Consider the following 20614-nt stretch of genomic DNA (forward strand, 5'->3'; position numbering starts at 1 on the left):
AAAAAAATAACTATTCCCTTCCTGGCATATAGGTCTTTAAGCACAAGTTAAAGTATTTGATTCCAATACTTGTTGGTAAATTGATCTTTGGCAGCAAAATGAGCCATTTGCCCATATCAAGCAGAATTTTCTTTTTTTATTCTTATCCTTTAAAAATAGCTTTGTTTGTGTTCCATAGGCTGTACAGGATGGAACATGCTTCCTTGTGCAGAGTCTAAACCAGCATGAGTGCTTAAATAGTCTCTTGTCTACCAAAAGCTGCATCTTCTTACCCAAATACATGTACAAATGAGTACCTCAGCGTGCAATATTTCACTAAACCCCATTTCATTTCTCTGTAAAAACCTTTAAATAAATTCAGCATCTGGTTATTCATCACTAATAAAATAATAGTTATGCTACTGCTTCCTTTCTATCTTTTCTGCTTTCTATTTTGGGGATAGTAGAATAAAGAATGAAGGAGGGAAACTCAGTTTCTAAACCTGCAAAATGGTTAACCAAATTATATTTTATGATTAAAAAAATTGAGATTATGTGACTATTTCAGCTATTTATGCTTCACATTTGTGTAAATAATAAAATATGTGTGTTTATCATTTCTCTTTATTATGGCATATAGTATATGAGAAATGTTATTAACACAGAGGTTCTCACTTACAGTCTAGATATTGTGTTATTTGATTATTGTGAATAACAGCCTGATGCTGAGCTATAGTCTCCCAAATCTTTAGACTTTTTCCCCCAGACACGTTATTTATTTGCCAAGTGAGATTAATAGAGTCCTAATATGTTAAAGGGAAAAATTAGTGAGAAGAAATGATGTTTCAATAACTTTGAAAGAAATTGCTTTGAACAGCAGTGCTAAAATTCAAAGGACAACATTGTACATAATTTTGGAGCTGAAATCAGGAAAAGTGTATTCCTAATTATCTATGCCAAATTATGTGATGTATATTGATAAACTGAGTGATTACTAATTGGTAAAGAGCAAGAGAGATATGTAGGGAGAAGGAGAGAGGAAAGGAAAGGAACATTATTTCCTTAACTGGACCACTACCTAACTGGGGACTCTCAAACAAGTCATTTAAACACATTGCAACTAAATTTGGTTGACCAAATCTGTAGGGATTTTGAAGCTCTAAAATACTACAATTCTATTAAAAATTAATTAGACTTGGAAAATAATTCTTAAAGAGCTGATTATAATCTTGCCAAACAGATGTTTTCTCTTCCTTATTAAAATTAATATTTAAATACGTAGTTCTTGTTTTGTACTGGTACTATTCTAAGAGTGTAACATGCATTGATACATACATCTTCATTTTATAGATGATTAATTGGAGCCCAGAGTTTAAGTAGTTTACCGAAGATCACACTGTGGGGTTGACTTTTGAGCTTAACCAGTCTAGATACATAATCCAAGCTCCTAAAAACTAAACTCAGTCCCCTCTCGAGTCTCCCGTGGTCTACCTGCTTCTCACACACATAGTTATCCTAGTGTGGAATACCGGATATATCATCTTATTGGTGGAAATGCAGACATCACAGTTGAACATTACTGAATGATCAAATGTATTGTCATAATTTCTTTAAATTTACCAACTTCTGGTGAAATACTTCTGTATTTTTCCATGTCAAATGCTTACTTTTTGGAGTCCTTTCCTATATTCTACATTGTTGCAAAACTTTGCATCTTTAATTCTAAAATACTACCAAAGTCAAATCCCAAAACTTTTAGTAGATGTTACAATCCTGGAATTAGCATCTTTGTTACTCATCAGTTTAGCCGATGTGAAGAATGAATAATTTTTTTTAATTTCAAAGATAAAATTGCACATGATTTTAACTTACAAATAGATTGTATTATGGTCATGGGGATACATGCTTATTTGTTTATTTCACTTATTTAACAAATATCTATTAATAGTCCAATAATATTAAACCAATATATTAGCTATATGTATAGAGGTGATAAAATGTATACAAAAGTAAATATAATACTCAAAAAGAAGTGACACAATGCCTTGAGAAAGACAGGGCTATCGAAGGAGGCAGAAGTGGGAGATTATATCCAGACTGGAGGAGGGCTGTACTGAGGGCAGGCTGCATGGAATAACAGCCTTCAGCATAAGGATAGAGCACATTTGAACATACAAGAGGAGTTTAAAAAGGAAAATCCTTTTTAAGTGACAAATGGTTGTGGACACACGTACCAGGGTGGGAAAGTATGAAGCATTTATTATTAACAGCTTAACACTTGGAATACAGGGACATAGTTAAAAGGAATGGAGATATCCTTTGGACGGCACCACATCACTGATGCCAGAATAGGAGCTGGGATTTATTTCTTAAAATAGGTATTTAAATATCTGGTTGACACTTTGAGAGGCGTTTTGATTTAGAGAAATTAATCTGGCTATGGTTTGTAGAATAAATTTTGGAAGCAACAGACTCTAGAAGCAAGAAGATAACAAAAGAGACATGAGAGGACTAAACTTGGACAGTGACCATGATATCAGAGAACAGAGATAAGAGTCAAAAATACTTCTGGGGTGGGGGGTGGAAAGATGTATTTGGGAAATGATTAAATGAGGCACAGAAAAGAAAGTTGCTAAAAGGGGTCTTATCACTCGGTATTGAAATTCTGGAAGGAAATAGAAGACAATGAAGGAGAAGCAGATATGGAATGGGTAGCATATTCTCAGTGCTATTTTATATACCCTGAGCAGAGTCAAAGGGGTTTCTTTAGAAAACATCTAGAAAGGAATTAGAAAACCACAATGCAGAAAGAAGAAACGAGAAAAGGAAACACAGATTGGGACTCTGCCTCACAAAGATGACAATAAGAGGCATAAAACAAATGAACTTATGCAGGTAAGGAATATAGGAAGAGGAAAGTTCCATTGAGAGACTCTTAGGGAGACTACATGTTGGGACAAAAGAAGACAATTATTAAGTGCACACATCTACAAAACATTATTATGATTGTATATTTCACTCATGTCATAGATATGCAACTAAGAACTGGAGACAACCAGCAAGGAAAAGGAAGAGGAAGGGAAATCAATAAGATTCATAAAATAAATAGGAAAAACCTCTCTGGAAGAATGCTGTTGGAGTCAGAGATGAAAAGCATTTCATTCAGGGAGGTTGCTGAATTATGTCCAAATGCTTCCGAAGGAATACATTTTAAGGAAAGTCTATTCAAGTTCAGAATCACAGGACCCTTTTAGAAAGAGGTTACTGTAGAGATGGGAACAGAATCCAGATTCTAGTTAGAAGGTCAAGAGGAATTGAGGGAGTATGTAGAAAGCATCCTTTCAATAAGGTTACCAGTAAAGGGAATAGATAATATATGTTCCCTCATTTCAGTGAGTAGCAGGATGGAGTGAAGGGCTATTTTGGTTTAGTATAGAACTTGATTGAACAGTATTGTAAGCTCAAGGGGATGATCTAGAAATCAAAGTCATAGAACATAAATGTAATAGTCAATGAACAAGTAGCTGAAAGTGTAGTCAGAAAAGAGCCAGCTGAGGGCAAAAGAGTAAACGTCAGCTCACAATGAGGAAAGGAGATACTCTTTCCTCTGAGGCAGGAGGAAGGAAAAGCCATGAGGAGATATATACACATACTGAGGTAGAGATTGGGGGAGTGTAGATTTCATGACTGAAGAAATTTTTTATTTATGCATTGCCTTAATCGTCAGTGCTTTGAGGAGAGTCTGAGACTTAGATAAGTGTCAGTTAAAAAAAAATGAGACAGGTGAACAGATTAACACAGATGAAAGGATTGTTAGGTGTTGTAGACTAAGAGTCAATAAGTTGGACTTGTGGTATAACTAGTTGACCTCATCTTATTACTCCTTCAGTGAGTCTCTGGTTCCTAGATGCAGAAGTGAATAATACAAGGGTAGATTTACCCAGACACTGATATTTATGAAAAGAGAATTGGGTCAGATAAGGGAAGGATAGAGAATTTAGGAGGCTAAGCTATTTTTTCACTGACATGGCAAAATCCTGGAGAGAGATTGAGAGGAGGAGAAGGGAACAATTCCTGAAGCGGGTCATTACGTGAGGCGATGGAGTAGCAGAGGAACCCTAAGCAGCATTATAGGATAAAAAGTGACTGTCACACGCTTGAAATAGGGGAGTTAAAAATAGAAAGCTGTGTTTAGCAAGGCAGATTTCAGAGTTCAACATCTTGGATCTGAAGTAGATTCAAATGATTTTGAAATCCAAAATGAGGGTGTGTATGGGACGTCGTAAGTGAAGGACACTCAAGACCTTTAAACGATTATGGATAACAGCAATGATGATGACAAAGATATACCACCTAACCTTACCAACGATTTGTTACGTGCTGGGAACTGTGCTAAGTGCTTTACTTCTACTAACTCAAATCATCTTCACCTACTGACTGTGTAGGTAATATTCACAGTCATTGGGCCGATTATTTTTCCACCCAAAATGGATTGAATTGATTAATAAGGTTAGATGATATATAGATTTTTAATTTTCTAGGCACCCTAAACATTTAAAGTCCACACAGGCACATGTAAATAGTTCATTAGGGACAATACAGAGCGATTAACTTAGAACAGAACATGTTGCATAACACCATAGATATTATATAAGGCACAGTCTCTAGATTACTTGAGAGAGCTGACATTGCAAATACAAAAAAAAAATCTTTCTAGGAGCATCTGTCTTCAGAAAATACAGGATTTTTTAATTAGTAATTGTGATTTTATGTTTTTATTTTTGTTACTTTTTAAGCATAAGTGAAATTTGAGTCATTCTTATGGTTAAATATAGAAATTATTTTAGTCATTTATTGTACATTTCTCATATATTTATAGGAACTATGACCAACTGTAAGATGAAATTCAATGCACGTATTTAAGCTAAATGCATTAGTACTTTATTAGTAAATAGATAAGTGGGTAGGCATTCTGAACTGATCATTAAAAATGCATCACTTAACATTTTTAAGCACTTGGTTGCATTATGATAAGATAATTGCAACGAGTTTTGTTCTTTTTTTCATTAAATAGACTATGTAGCACTATTACACCTTATATAGTAATTGCCATAGAGTTCCAAAACCCCAATCAGGTGAGGGTCATGGCTACTCCATAATTACCATCTGTTTAGCTCTGTTAGTGTTTCTCATTATATCTCAGAAGGTCAGTGATTCTGTTCATGATAGGAACACAGCAAGACCAGAAGTAATAAAATAGTTCTGAGACTAGGGATGATGTGCTAGTCCAGCTGACGGACAGTTAATTGCTTGAGTATAAAACAGTGAGAGCACTGGGAGAAATAGAGAATTTTGCAATATGGTAGATATCCAAGTATAGTATTATTTGGTGGTTTTTCAGTGAACTATACTGTTCAATTAGAGGACACGAGCATATCCTGTGACAGAAGAGGATATAATCTCCAGAAAAGGAAAACACTTGTTTTTTTTTTGTTTTGTTTTGTTTTGTTTTGTTTAACAATCTCCATCTACTCGAATGTCCAAACCCCCTAGACCAGTGTTTCTCCTTTTTGCCAGCACATTAGAATCAGCACCAGACTTTACACACTATCAAAGGTCCGGCCCCACCCCAGGCCAATTAAATCTGAATCTGTGGAGTGTGAGTGATACCCATGCATGGAAACGTGTTTTTTAAAAGTGCTTCCAGTGCCTCTAATGTACTATGAAGGTTTAAAACTACTTTTCTACAATTAACATTAAAAAATAATCATCATCAGCGTAGATAGGTCCATTTGTGAAAAACTAGAATTTTCTTTTTTAGTTTGAATCATACTGGTTATATAGGAAGACTTGTGTAGTATTAGCCATTGACTTTAATTAATCTTTTAAAAGGAATAATTAATTAATCCTTTAAAAACTGAACATCTGAATCCTTAGTTTCAGTAGAGAAATTTCAAGTGTGAGAATCAAAAGGCATTTATTCCTAGGAAAAAAGTTTTAAAATCTGTGCCAAATATTTTCTAAGCCTCTAAATAACAAATGTGATTTATGTTTATCTAGGGTCATCTGATTAACTCTATCATTTTAATTGGGTAAAAAGAAGAATAAACAATTAGATGTAAAGCTCTTGCATTAAAAAAATATGTAACTACCATTAGATACTTAATTGCCTATAAACATTTTATAGCGTTTGATATTTTTCATATTAAATAGGCTATAGATCTTTTCATAGAGAAACCATTTCCACAGGTTTCTAGTATTCATATTAAAATGATTTATAATTAGGCAACAAAAGATCACAACTTGTAGTTTCATGACCAGTTAATCTCTTTAAGGGTAGGGCTAAGAGCCCTAACTTCTTTTCACTATGCTTTTCAGAAGGAATTTACATACCCGCCTCTTAAGTGGCCAGTGTTCCTTCCATTATTTGATCACCTATAAGAAAAACATAGACTAACCTAAATTTAGTTTTACAGAAAATGTGAACTAAAATGCTACTTAATAATTTTAAAACCTCTTACACTTTGGTTTTATGTTTCCAGTTTGAGGTTTTTGAGTACTAGTTTTTTTGTTTTTGTTTTTTTTTTTTTAAATTTAAAATGTCTCAGAACTATTTGCTACAGTCTCATTAAACTCCACACATTGTTTTCAAAAGATATTCTTTTCTTTTTGTTTTTTTTCAACTAGGACCCCTACTATGGCTGGTGGCCTATTTTCTATTGACAGAAACTACTTTGAAGAGATAGGAACTTACGATGCAGGAATGGATATCTGGGGTGGAGAGAATCTTGAAATGTCTTTTAGGGTAATTGCATTTTACTTTATTTTTTTTTTTTTACTCTGAACACACTATGCTGTAGCATGCACATATAGACCCAGTAATTTACTGTCAAATCTTTTTTTTGTGAAGTGATGCAAATTACTGATCAGTTGGTCATTTTAATACTTATTTTGAAGCTCTGCTAGTCTTTTTGCATGCAATATTTATTGTTAAATGGGAAATTGCAGCTATTTTTAAAGTTTTCGAAAATAATTCTTTTATTCATAGTATAAAGACTTCAGGGCTTTCAGGTTTTGAATAAAGAAGGGCTTTATTTTTTAAATAAAGCATTACCCTATAAAATCAGATTGTGTTTTTGAACTGAAACTTGGAAGTATTTATGTTACCTGAATTTACAAATGGTTCCTGTGGCTATTCTCAAATACCTTTAAGGATAACCTGTGGTCAAAAGAACTCTGGATAATTCTGCAAGTAGCATGTTGGATTTCACATTTATAGACATTATTATTTGATAAATCAGTTTGAATAATGCAAAATTACTTATTAAATGACTTCCAAACAGATGAAAATTAAGAGCTAATCCTTTGTACATATGATATTGGGAAGTGTATGAATAATTTTAAATTTCATTATATTCAGAAATTTAAAACGGGCACATAAATGTGACTTTATGCTAACAAATGATAAATGCTGGGATACTGTGATTTCTTCAAACCACGTATATTATTATTTTTAAATGAAATAAGTTAGTAACACTGTTTTTTTCCTTTAATAGAATTTAACATGAAATATTCAAAACATTGTATTGATTTTGCCAAAATTGTGTAATGAAATTATTAGTATTTAGATATATTTATCTATGAAGTTCAAGAGTTATGATTTAATTTCTCATTTAGAAAGTAAAGTTTGTTTTTCACTAACAAAATAGAACTATATTTGATATTCTGTAAGAAAGGTCAATATCTGAGAATAAGAATTACTTTGAATTTATATAATATGGAATTTAATGAATCTCAGATAACCTGGATCATTTTAGGAGCACAGAAATGGCCTTGTTATATATTTTTTGCCTATAAACCTTTCTTATAGCCAAATGTCTGAGAATACCATTAGTTAATGGATTGTTCTTGTTTCCATATTTGCTTATATACTTATAGTCAGATTAGAATTTGCTCTACAAGATTTCATACCATACTCAGGAATATATTCTTGACGTCAGGCACATGATACACAACCTTTAGGGACATTTGGGGACCCAAACTTTTTACCTGGTGTAGTTCTCAAAGTGGAGTAAATAAGAGATGGTAGTTAATAAGAGAAGAACAAAAGAAAGAAAAGGAAGGAAGGAAGGAAGAAAAGAAAGAAGGAAAGGAAGGGAAGGAAGGAAGGAAAAAGGGAGCGTGGGTATGTAAAAACTGAAAAAAAGTTTTGTTCTTACCCTGAGATGTAGTGATGAGAGTATTTATTCATTCATTAACCAACGTTCCTTAGGTGTTGTGCTGGGATCACATAAGGAAAAAAAATCAGCATACCAATATTGCTATTATCTGTCATCCTACTGCCCACTTTTCCCCTAAGATTCTTATTCACATCTTTTCTCCTCACCCATTAAACTTGATTCTCTGCCAAGGAACTCCCCTTACTTTCATCACATAGTTCACCTACTGGATGGATACTCTTCATCTAACTAATTGAAAGATGCATTAGGGAGGAACTTGGTGGAGTATTATGAGAAACCAGGAGAACATGATCAGGAAATACAACAGAAATATAAAAGTTCCAAAAAGAGGGATTTGAGAACATGGTAGGCAAAGCAGATACTAGGAGGACAGAATGAATGCAACTGGTGGCCTTAAGAATGATTAGATTCCTAGAAAATGACACAGGAAGTTGGTTGTGATTGGTTGGTTGAGATTACTAAGAAATAGAGTACAGTAACTCCCCCATATCTGTGGTTTTGCTTTCCATGGTTTCAGTTACCTGTGGTCAACTATAGTAAAGAAACAGATGATCTTCCTTCTGACATATTGTCAGGTCAGTAGTAGCTTAATGATAGGTCACAATCATTCACATCACTTCATCTCATCACATAGGCATTTACCATCTCACATCATCCCAAGAAGAAGGATAAATACGATACAATATTACCAGAGAGAGAGAGGGAGAGACAACATTCACGTAACTTTTATGAGAGTATATTGTTATAATTGTTCTATATCATTATTAGTGATTAGAGTTAATCCCTTACCATGCCTAATTTTTAAATTAAACTTTATCATAGGCATGTATGTGTAGAAGGAAAACATAGTATATATACATATATGGTTCAGTGGCATCCTTTGGTTTCAGGAATCCACTGGGGGTCTTAGAACATATCCCCCATGGATATGGGAGGACTCTGGTAATAAGTGACTGTTTTTTGAATATTTTAAAACACATCACTGTCTTTAGTTTACATATCCTTTCAATAGAAACAAAACATATATTTTGCTTTCCATTAGACTCTTCATTCATGTTTTACTTTTCTTTCTATGACATGAATGTAAATGTACACTTAAGAATTAGTACTCTAGCTGAGGAAGATACTGGGTAAGAGAAAATACTAGATAGTATATAAGCAAAAGAATGAGACTCACTCTTTAGATTAATTTTATGAAAAGGTGTGTGACTTAATGAAATGATAATATGTTGAGTACTTAAACTCAGATGGCCTGAAGCTAATCTCCAGGTCAATCATTATGCAACTGACATATATTAAACATGTTGTATGTTCATTTTTCAGATACTGAGGCTACAAAAGTGAATAAGGCATGATGCTTTTACTTTCACAGAATCATTTCTTTGAGAGATACATAAGTATTGTTGACAGTAAAATGTGGATCATTTCTTTTATAAAAGTATGTATGAGTTTTCTGGTCTCTGAAATGTTAGTATAGGCAAATCATTTAACCTTCATTGTGAAAAGGTGATTATAATAATAGTGAAGCTCGTGTTGTTTTGTAGCTCTAGTCTATGTAGGTAGGGCAAGGAAAAAACATAGAAATATTAAGCACTTGCAAAATATTGGGATTTGGGCTGGCCTTAAGTATTTCAAGCCAACCCAAAGGAATATATTTGTGTGGATTTACTTATAACAGTATAGCTTGATATTTGATGTCCAGAGTATTAAAAGTACTGAGAGATATTGAAAATTTGATGAAAACTCTAGATTTCCCAAGAAAGATACATCCATTCCCTCACACAAAATAGGGCTGAATACAGTTTTAAAGGGTTGACGAATTGCTTGAAGTGTCAAGATAAACATCTTTGGCATAAAAAAAAAAAAAACAAAACAGTGACTTCTAATACTTACAAACCTTGTAAGTAGAGTCGTTGAGAATTGAACTCCACCATTATGAGACCAGTAGCTATGCTACTAGCATAGTACTACCTTCCCATTAAGATGTATCTCTTCCTAATCTGACAGTCCTAACAGCTGATAGTATTAGGAGAACAGGTAAATGTGATCTTCCTTCACAGTTCTGAAATGGTTGTGTCATCTAGTAATCTTATCTTCCTCCTACAGGCTTTAGCCTCTTATGGTAGATGACATCCAAATATGGATGGGCAAATATGTACAGGTAGCTCCTAATTCTTCTGAAAGTTATTCTCATATATTGCCCTCCACTTCATTATGTAACAGTCATTGAAATATCATAAATTCTGAGAATATTGTCTAAACATACATGGTAATTTATTCAACCTATATTTATTGAGTTCCTATTCATTAGTTATACGGGATACAGTTGTAAACAAAACAGACAAAACTGTATGTCCTTATGGCACTTAATTTTAGTGGAGACAAATAATAAACAAAAGAAATGAAATATATTAATGTATTAGTGATAAGTGTTAAAGAGAAAAAAATAAGGAAGGGAAGAGGAATATGAAACGGTAAACATTGGAGATGGGTAGGGGTTGAAATTTTAGATAGGAAGAACTCAGAAATAAATATACATAAAAATAACTGGTGGCAAAATGGACCCAATATGGATGAATTTACCACCAAAAGAATCATCTATCTTTAAATGATATCCCTGATGTTAACATAAGTACCACCCAAGAAGCATTATCACCAAAAGTCCTTGCCTTTTATGAGCAATAGCACAGGATCAGTATTTCCAAGAGTGCACAGTATTTTGTTCATTTTAAAATCAGATAATCTACCATTGTGGAACCAATTGGGGTTATGGAAAAAGAGAGTAAGAAGGTGACCAGAGGAGCATCCCACTTCCATGAGAGGTAGACTAGGGTTACAAGAATCGTCTGGGAGTCAGACAGCCTGGGTTCAAGAGCTGGCTGGAGCACTTAACAGCTGTATAAATTTGGACAAGGTAGCTTGTCTTCTAAGCTTTAGCTTGTTTATATCTGGGCAAAGGAAGATTGTGGCACTTTCCTGATATGTGTTTGGGGAAGATTAAATGAGATTGTATATACAGTGCTAAGTACCCTACTTACCCCACATAAAGTGTGTCATGGGTGGCAGTTGTCATGACCAAGTCATGACACTCCTGAGCATCACTTAGTAAAAACCTTGACCTTAATTATCTGGCCTTGAATACAAATAATCAAATGAGAGAGTATACATGAAAATCCCTTTAAAACAAGAATATGCAATACTTACATAAAGTGCTATTGCTCTAAGTGGTAGTCGAGGTGTGCTTCTAAAACTCCTCTGGCCAGAAAAGAGATCACATTTTAGAAAAGAAAAAAAAAATAAAAAACACATGAAACAACAAGTGTTGTTGGAGGATGTGCATTGTTGCTAGGAATGTAAAGTGGTACAGCCACTGTAAATGCTCCTCAAAAAAAAAAAAATTCAGCAATCACACTACTGGGTATTTACCCACAATGCTGCTATAAACATAGGGGTATTTACCCAGATTTTTGTTTTTGTTTTTGTTTTTACACTGCTATAGCATCCTTTGAGATAACTACAGGCATTAAGAACCTAGACTTTATTTCCCCATGCTCATAAAGCAGTTTAAATAAAAATTTCAGTTGAAAAAATGTTATTTAGACTTGGTATAATATGTAAGATTTAAACACACACCTAAATCAATCAAAAATGGGCAAAATGTGTGAAATAAGACTTTCATGACATGGGACAGCGAATCACGCAGGACAATGGTCTCAGAGATGGGAAACAAAAAAGGAGAGCCCTTATGTTTGCCTCAGCTTACTGCCTTGAAAAAGTGCCTAGATGTCAGCGCCAGGAGGAGGACCTCAGCAGATGCCACTGTACTCCTGAGTTGAGAAGATAAAGCTGAGTGCTGGAGGAGACCTGGGCAGGATAGAATTTGGTGGACAGAATATTGGAAGGAGAGCTGCACAGACAGAACTTAGGACACATTGAGTACTGATAGTGCCTATGTGTGAGAAAACAACTAAGTTTGAGGAAAGAACCATCAGTAAGATTAGAGGCCTCACTGCCCAGTGCTGACTCAGGACCAGCAATAGTGCCTGTACTCTCCAGCCAGAGTGATTCATGGGGCATGGGGAAAGATAAAAATTGGGAAACTATATGATACACGTCTTTTTTAAATTTTTTACTAAGGGTTAAGATTTTATTTCCAGTATAGTTAACATACACTTTTTCAGGTATACAGTTCAGTGATTCAACAATTCCATACATCACCCAGTGCTCATCACCACAGGTGCCCTCCTTAATCCCCATCACTTATTTCACCCACCTCCCAACCCACCTCCCCTCTGGTAACCATCCGTTTGTTCCCTACAATTGAATCTGTTTCTCTTCCCTTCTCTCTCTCTCTCTCCCCCCTCCCTCCCTCCGTCTCTCCCTTCCTCTCTCTTTTTTCCTTTGATTATTTATTTCTTAAATTCCACATATGAGTGAAATCATATGGTGTTTATCTTTCTCCAGCTAATTTACTTTGCTTCGCATAATCCTCTGTGGCTCCATCTCTGTTGTTGCAAATGGCAAGATTTCTTTCTTTCTTTTTTTTGCCTGAATAATATTCATATATATATATATATATATATATATATATATATATATATATATAATGTGGTCTTTATCTATTTATCTGCCAATAGACACTTGGGTTGCTTCCATAATTTGACTATTGTAAACAATGCTGCTATAAGCATAGGGGTGTGTGTATCCCTTTGAATTAGTGTTTTTGTATTTTTGGGGTAAATACCCAGTAGTGTGATTGCTGAATTTATTTTTTTGAGGAGCATTTACAGTGGCTGTACCACTTTACATTCCTAGCAACAATGCACATCCTCCAACAACACTTGTTGTTTCATGTGTTTTTGATTTTAACCATTCTGATAGGTGTGAGGTGACACCTCATCATAGTTTCGCTTTACGTTTTCTTGATGATCAGTAATGTTGATCATCCTGACATGTATGTGTTGGGCATCTAGATGTCTTCTTTGGAGAAAGGTCTGTTCATGTCTTCTGCCCGTTTTTAAGTGGATAATTTGATTTTTGGGTGTTGAATTGTATCAGTTCCTTGTATTTTATTTATTTATTTATTCATTCAGCATTTAAATCCAAGTTAGTTAACACGTAATGTAATCATCATTTCAGGAATAGAATTTAGTGATTCATCACTTACATATAACACCCAATGCTGATCCCAACAAGTGTCCTCCTTAATGCCCCTGACCCCTTAAGCCCCTCACTCAACCCACCACCCTGCCAGCAATCCTCAGTTGCTTCTCTGTATTTAAGAGCCTCTTATGGTTTCCATTCCTGTTTTTATATTATTTTTGCTTCCTTCCCTTATGTTCATCTGTTTTGTATCTTAAATTCCATATATGAGTGAAATTATATGATGTTTGTCTTTCTCTGACTGACTTATTTCACTTAGCATAATACATTCTAGTTCCATTCACATTGTTGCAAATGGCAAGATTTCATTCCTTTTGATCACCGAGTATTATTCCATTGTATATAAATATATGTCATATCTTCTTTACCCATTCATCAGTTGATGGACATTTTGGACTCTTTTCATACTTTTGTTATAGTCAATAGTGGCTGCTATGAACATTGGAGTGCATATGCCCCTTTGAATCCATACTCCTGTATCATTTGGATAAATACCTAGTAGTATAATTGCTGGATCATAGGGTAGTTCTATTTTTAATTTTTTGAGGAACCTCCATACTGTTTTCCAAAGTGGCAACACCAGTTTGTATTCCTACCATCAGCTCAAAAGTGTTCCCCTTTCTCCACATCCTCGCCAACATTGGTTGTTGCCTGTGTTGTTAATTTTAGCCATTCTGATGGTATAAGGTGATATCTCATTGTGGTTTTGATGTGTATTTCCCTGATGATGAGTGATGTTGAGCATGTTTTCATGTGTCTGTTAGCCATCTGGATGTCTTCTTTGGAAAAGTTTCTGTTCATGTCTTTTCCCCATTTCTTCATCGGATTATTTGTTTTTTGGTACAATACACTTCTAAAAGCCTGTGGATCAAAAAAGGAGTTAAAAGTGAAATTAATCATTTTTTAACTGAATGAAAATGAAAACACAGCATATTAAAGTTTGTGGTACCACTAAAGCAATACTTAGAGGGAATTCATAGCATTAAACATCTATATTAGAAACAAGAAAATAAGATCTAAAATTAATGAGTTCAGATTCCACATTCATAAAATAGGGGGGAAAAGGAGAGTAAACCCAAAATATCTAAGAAAAAAGGAAATAATAAAGATTGAAGCCAAAATTACGAAATATAAAAGAGGAAAAGTTTAGATGAAAGCAATGAAATAAAAAGCTGTTTCCTTGAGAAGATCAATAAAACTGATAAATTTCTAGCCAAATTTAATAGGAAAAATAGAGAGAAGACACAAAATACCAATATTAAGAATGAGCAAGCTAACTTCATTATGGATTCTACAAATATTTAAAGTGTTATAAAGTAATATTATTAACAATATTATGACAACAAACTTGACAGCTTCGATAAAATAGCTACTTCCACAAAAGACTCAAACTATCAATGCTTACAAGAAAACATAAATCAAGCAAATACCCCTGTATCAAGGAAAGAAATGAAATTTGTAGTGTAAAAAAAAATTTTACAAAAGAAACTCTATGTCAGATGACCTCACTGGTGGATTCTACCAAGCATTTTGGGCAGAAATACAAACAGTTCTACTCAAACTTCCAGAAAACTGAAGAGGATATAATACCTCCTAACTCAAACTACTAACTAACTCCTAACTAACTCCTAACTATTACTAACTGCAAACTCAAATCACAAAACTTGACAGACATTACAAGAATAAAAACAAATGAGTAAAAAAAGGGGAGTATTGTCAATATATATTGCTGGAACAACTGGATATCCATGTGGACAAAAATTTCTTAAATCCATACCTCACACTATTTAAAAATTTATTCAAAATATAAAACCTAAAATTATAAAAGGAAGCATAAGAGAAAAACTTTTCTACCTTTGAGTAGACAACCCATAGAAGTACAAATTGATACATTGGACTTCATCAAGGTGAAAACTTTTGCTCTTTAAAGCCACCATCAAGACAGTGAAAGAAAAAGGCACTCGATAGGAAGAAATTGTCAACAAATAATATACCTGATAATAGACTTGTATCAGAAAAAAAAAAAGACACTTAAAACTCAATATTAAAAAAAAAAAAACAATTAGAAAATGGCTCAAAGCTTTGAACAGACACTTCACTAAGGCAGGCATAAAGATGACAGGTAAGCACATGAGAAAATCCTTAATGTTATTAGAGAAATGGAATTAAAGCCATAATGAAATAACACTATGCATCTATTAGAATTGCAAAAGTTAAAAAGGACCATGTTGGTGAGAATTTGGAAGAACTATACACACAATGGAGCTGGGAGTGTAAAATGGTACAATAACTTGGAAACAGTTTTACTTTTCTTCTCTTTTTAAATGTTTTACTTTTATTTTTATTTTTGAGAGAGAGAGAGTCAAAGCATTAGCAGGTGAGGGGCAGAGAGAGAAAGGGAGACACAGGATCCGAAGCAGGCTCCTGGCTCTGAGCTGTCAGCACAGGGCCCGATGCGGGGCTTGAACTCGCAAACCACGAGAATATGACCTGAGCAGAACCTTGAGATTATGACCTGAGCCGAAATCAGACATTCAACAGACTGAGCCACCCAGGCACCCTGTTTTTACTTTTTCTTAAGCAACTCTTAGCTATTGCTCAAAGGAAAGGAAAACATAAGTTCATACAAAGAGATGTGTACTAATGTTCATAGCAGTTTTATTTACAATAGCCAAAAGCCAAAAACAATCCAAATGTCCATCAAAAGGTGAATGGATAAACTATGAATTATCCATACATGGAGTACTACTGAGAAAAATAAAGGAACTATTGATACACCCTACAAAATTTTGAATTTTGAAATAATTGACGCTGAATCAAACAAGCTAGACCAAATAGATTCCATACTGTATGAGACAATTCATATAAAATTTTAGTAAATTCAAGCTAATCCGCAAGAGACAAAAAGCAGGTAAGTTGTCCAGGAATAGGCTATTGGGATGGGAGAGGAGAAGTGGAAGGAGGGGGCACATGAAAACTTAGGTGGGTAATGGAAGTATTCATTTATCATTATTGTTGTGATGGTTTTGCATACGTAGTTTAAATATATATAGTTCAATATATGTTAATTATACTCAATAAAGCTGTAAAAATATGAACACACACACACACTCTGCAGACATCCTCCAAGGAGAAAAAAATGAAGGGAAAATGTAATAGATGGTATCTAGTCAACTGTAGACCTCTCTATTTTAGTCTAGATTCTCACTACATGTTAGCCCAGTTACTTTTAAATACCATGTTTATCAGAGTCTAATAATTTCAGGGCAAATTGTGTGGATTAAATGAGATTTATTGAACTTTTCAATAAGCTCTACCATACTATGGAAATATGAACTTTATTATTATCATTACCCTTAAAATATCAGCTATTTTGTCAATAACCAACATTTTAATCAGCAGGATGGAATTTTCTTTAAATGCCCCAATTTTCTTTTTCTTCCAAATCACAATGAAAACAGCAGTATATTTATCTGAAGGATATAACCAAGTGGAATGTCTTATGATGTGAAATCCATTTATTTCCAAATTGCACAAGCAATGAAGTGGAAAAGAAATGGAGCTGACATAATAAATAATGGAAAAATGAAAGGCAAAGGTTCTTACTGAACAAAAAAGTATGGTAAATGAGCCAAAGAAGTTTGTACACTTTTTGGGGATTATAGTATAGGTTCTTGAAAGTATTTAAAGAAAGTAAAGAACTTCCTAGAAATGTCCACACAATTCAAATATTGACAAGTAAAAATTTCAGTTATGATAATTTGTTAGAAATCACTTTAGACAAAAAATCTAATTATTTTTTAGAACTCTGCCTTTTTTTAAATTTACTTCATGCAAATTTGAGCAGAATGGACTGTCAGTGTGTAAAACTTGACTGTGTTCGTTTATTTGGCCATAGAAACTGGATTATCATGGAAATATTTCAGTTAAGTGAACTTAATCTCACCAGATTCATGTGTTGTCCACAATTTTGGTGGACATGATTTTGTGGAACCCTTTCCTTTAAATATAATAAAGCACTTTCTTCATGTTAATATAGAGATTTCTTAGCCTCTTTTTCCCCTAGCTTCGTCGAGGTATAATTGACAAATAAAAATTGTATCTATTTGAAGTTTCCAACACGATTTGACAATATATTTTGTCAAATGATTACCACTATCAAACTAATGAACACATCCATCACCTAAGATAGTCACTTGTGTGTGTGTGTGTGTGTGTGTGTGTGTGTGAGAGAGAGAGAGAGAGAGAGAGAGAGAGACAAGAACAGTTAAGATCCACTCTCACCAAATTTCAAGTATGTAATATATTATTAAGTATAGTCACCATACTGTACATTAGATCACAGAACTTATTCATCTTATAAGTGAAAATGTGTACCCTTATAACCTCTTTTCTGAAAAAAAGCTAGGAGATCATAAATGAGATCATGTTCATATGTAGACTCATTAAAGACTATAAACCAATATTAATGATTATTTGGTCCATCAGACTTCCCTCTGGTTACCTATTTGGTGCAAGATAAACCTTAAACCTAAAAATGTTTAGCTTCTGTGCTTATAATTAGCTCTTCTGGCATCTGGACAACCACTCTACCCTAAACCATTGTTTAAACATATCTCTTTATTCAAGCACTTTATTCTTTATTTAATTAAAACCACAGAATAAAGTATCTCCAGGTAAGAGGTAGCTGAGACATTGTTTCTAAAGACTGTATTACATCTATTATATATGTTTAAGCATTTGGGTCAGTAGGAGCCATATGGTATTCAATTAAGCCATCTATAGAGGACTCAATTTTTCCAAAATAAATGTTTTAGAATTTTATTTTGAATGTTAATTACAACAAATACCTGATTTTATATGGTTCGTTAGAAAAACCAGGTGAATAACAGGAAATTATATATTAATTAAACTTTAGAAGAATGTTAGCAAACATTAACAGAACTTGTTTGGCTTTTAAAGCTTGTAATAGTCTAAGGCTTGGTTATTTTGATGTGGTAGCTATACCTCTTCATTTAAACTATTCTGGCGCACAAAACCAGATGTGAGAATAAACTTATATTGGATGGTCATTGACATGATTCTTCACCTTCCAAACATACTACATGGAGACATATTTTTAGAAATATAAGGCATTGTAGGAGACATAGGGATGCCAGAACTTGTTATTAATCCCTGACTGTTTTTAATAGTCACTTAATTATCTCTTAAAGTGTTTTTTTTGAAAAATAATTTTTTGTGTTGTCTGTACCATTCACAGTCTAAAGCCTTCTCGAACTAACATTTACTGCTTCTTTTTCATAACTTCTCACAGTCTTATCACGTGAGTGTTTCTTTGGAAAATGTAAACATGTACTATATTTACCAACCTGGAAATACACCCATCTAATGTCTTTCCCATTCTGTCTACACTCTATTTGCTATTTTATCCATTTATCTATCTATCTATCTATCTATCTATCTATTTATCTATCTATGAAGTCTAGGTGAATGTGAATAATTAAATATTTCTGAAGACCCGGAATGTGCATCTTTAGTAGTAGTTATTATAAAGGAAGGATATAATGTGATAAAAATGTATGTATTTAAGAAGTTTATAGCATAAATGTCTGTATTGCAAATGAGTGCTGAGTGATGCTCACCAGACATCCTGAAGGAATTGGGGCTCAGATAATTAAGAGAAGTGGGAAATTATGAAACTCTGGAACATGGATAGGAATTAAATGCATAGAAAGAGGAAAAAATTGAATTAAAATGATATAAAATAATACATTTTTGTTTCCATAAATGTATAAAGCAGACATGAATTACATTTTTATAATTTTATTTGGAAATACACATTGGAAATATATTTTTTTTAAAGATCACTTTAAGTTTTGTTCAATCTTCTTGGATTAAACTGTTTAATGGAAATAAAGGTACACCAAGAAGAAGCTATTGATTTCCAAACTGTGATAACAGCATCTTTGGCAATATTGTTCTTTAACAAATACAGGAATATTTCAAACATTCTAGGCAGAATTTCCCTGTATATATCAATAAGCCAGGTATACCTGGCTTTTTCAGTGAGTTTTAGTGCATTGAGAAACTTAACAATCAGTATTAGAGACAAATATCTGAAATGTTGGGAAACACACCCCAATTCTGTGACTGTTTTTTGACACTTCTCTGCTAACATGTACAGATATCTTATGCACACCCACATGAACTATAAAAATCTTTATGATCCTTCTGATCCTAAATATGAAAGACCTCAGTTTAACTGTTTGAATTTATGGCAGTAAAAAGAGCTATATGAAGAATGTTAATTTGCTCAGAAGTATTGCACAGAAAAGTTTGACACCTTTCATTATGGCTAAGCTTACTAACACCTCCTATTAAGTGTACTTAATCATTAAAAAATGGTCCTGAGAAGTAAGGCAATTATCCTACTGATTTACATTTGAAGGGCATCTAAAATATTCTGATAATGAAATGTTTAACTTTCTTTTTGTATCTAAATGTGTGCTGCTGTGAATTAGATTTAAACTATTTATTTTACAAATTAAGGTTCTATTTTTTCTTCATGGAAAGGGCAAGTTAAATAACTTCTAAACAGATTTCTAGTATTGACATTCGAAGAATCATTGACATATACTGTGTTTGATTAAAAGAAATAAACCTGACATTAAATTCAGATAAAGTGTGCGAACTTAGTTCAGAAAATATACTCATGGTAATTTAGATCTTATGCTAGAGGATGATGATAGACAATAAATCCGTAAAGAAAATTAATCCCTTAGTTTCAGTAACGACAAGTGCACTGAAGAAAATAATATGAGAGGTGGAGACCTGCACTATGTTAGAGTGGTCAGGAAAGACTTCTAGGGAGGCATTTTAGCTAAGACCGAACTGACAGCAAGAATCCAGCTGCACAAGGATTTATTCTGAGGGAAAATATTCAAGGTAGAGCAGAATGCAAGATGGAGTAAATACAAAAGGCCTTAGACAACTATGAAATGATGAGCTGAATTCTCTCATTCCAAATAAGATCACAAATATCCTAAGGCTTTTGGAGAAGGAAAGGTTTCTTGTTCAAGGATTAAGAAATAATCAGTCTCTCTCTCAGAACAATATTTGGTTGATTGATTTATTAAGCCAATAGTTAATATGTACCTGCTATGTACTAAGCACTGTACTAGCTACTAGAGATGTAGAAATGAACAAAAATGGTGTTTATTTTTTGATGAGGC

At 33.6% G+C, this 20614-nt stretch overlaps 1 protein-coding gene across 4 annotated transcripts in view; it reads left to right on the forward strand.

Annotated features, from left to right (window-relative positions):
• Positions 1–20614, forward strand: part of GALNT13 (polypeptide N-acetylgalactosaminyltransferase 13) — a 565714-nt gene that overhangs the window by 356029 nt on the left and 189071 nt on the right. For all 4 annotated transcript variants that reach the window (XM_053215090.1, XM_053215089.1, XM_027055741.2 and 1 more), the window contains exon 8: positions 6667–6784. In XM_053215090.1, coding sequence (XP_053071065.1) covers positions 6667–6784 — 118 coding nt within the window. The remainder of the gene's footprint in view (positions 1–6666; positions 6785–20614) is intronic.

Source organism: Acinonyx jubatus, chromosome C1 (genome assembly GCF_027475565.1).
Source record: "Acinonyx jubatus isolate Ajub_Pintada_27869175 chromosome C1, VMU_Ajub_asm_v1.0, whole genome shotgun sequence".
Lineage (NCBI taxonomy): Eukaryota > Metazoa > Chordata > Mammalia > Carnivora > Felidae > Acinonyx > Acinonyx jubatus.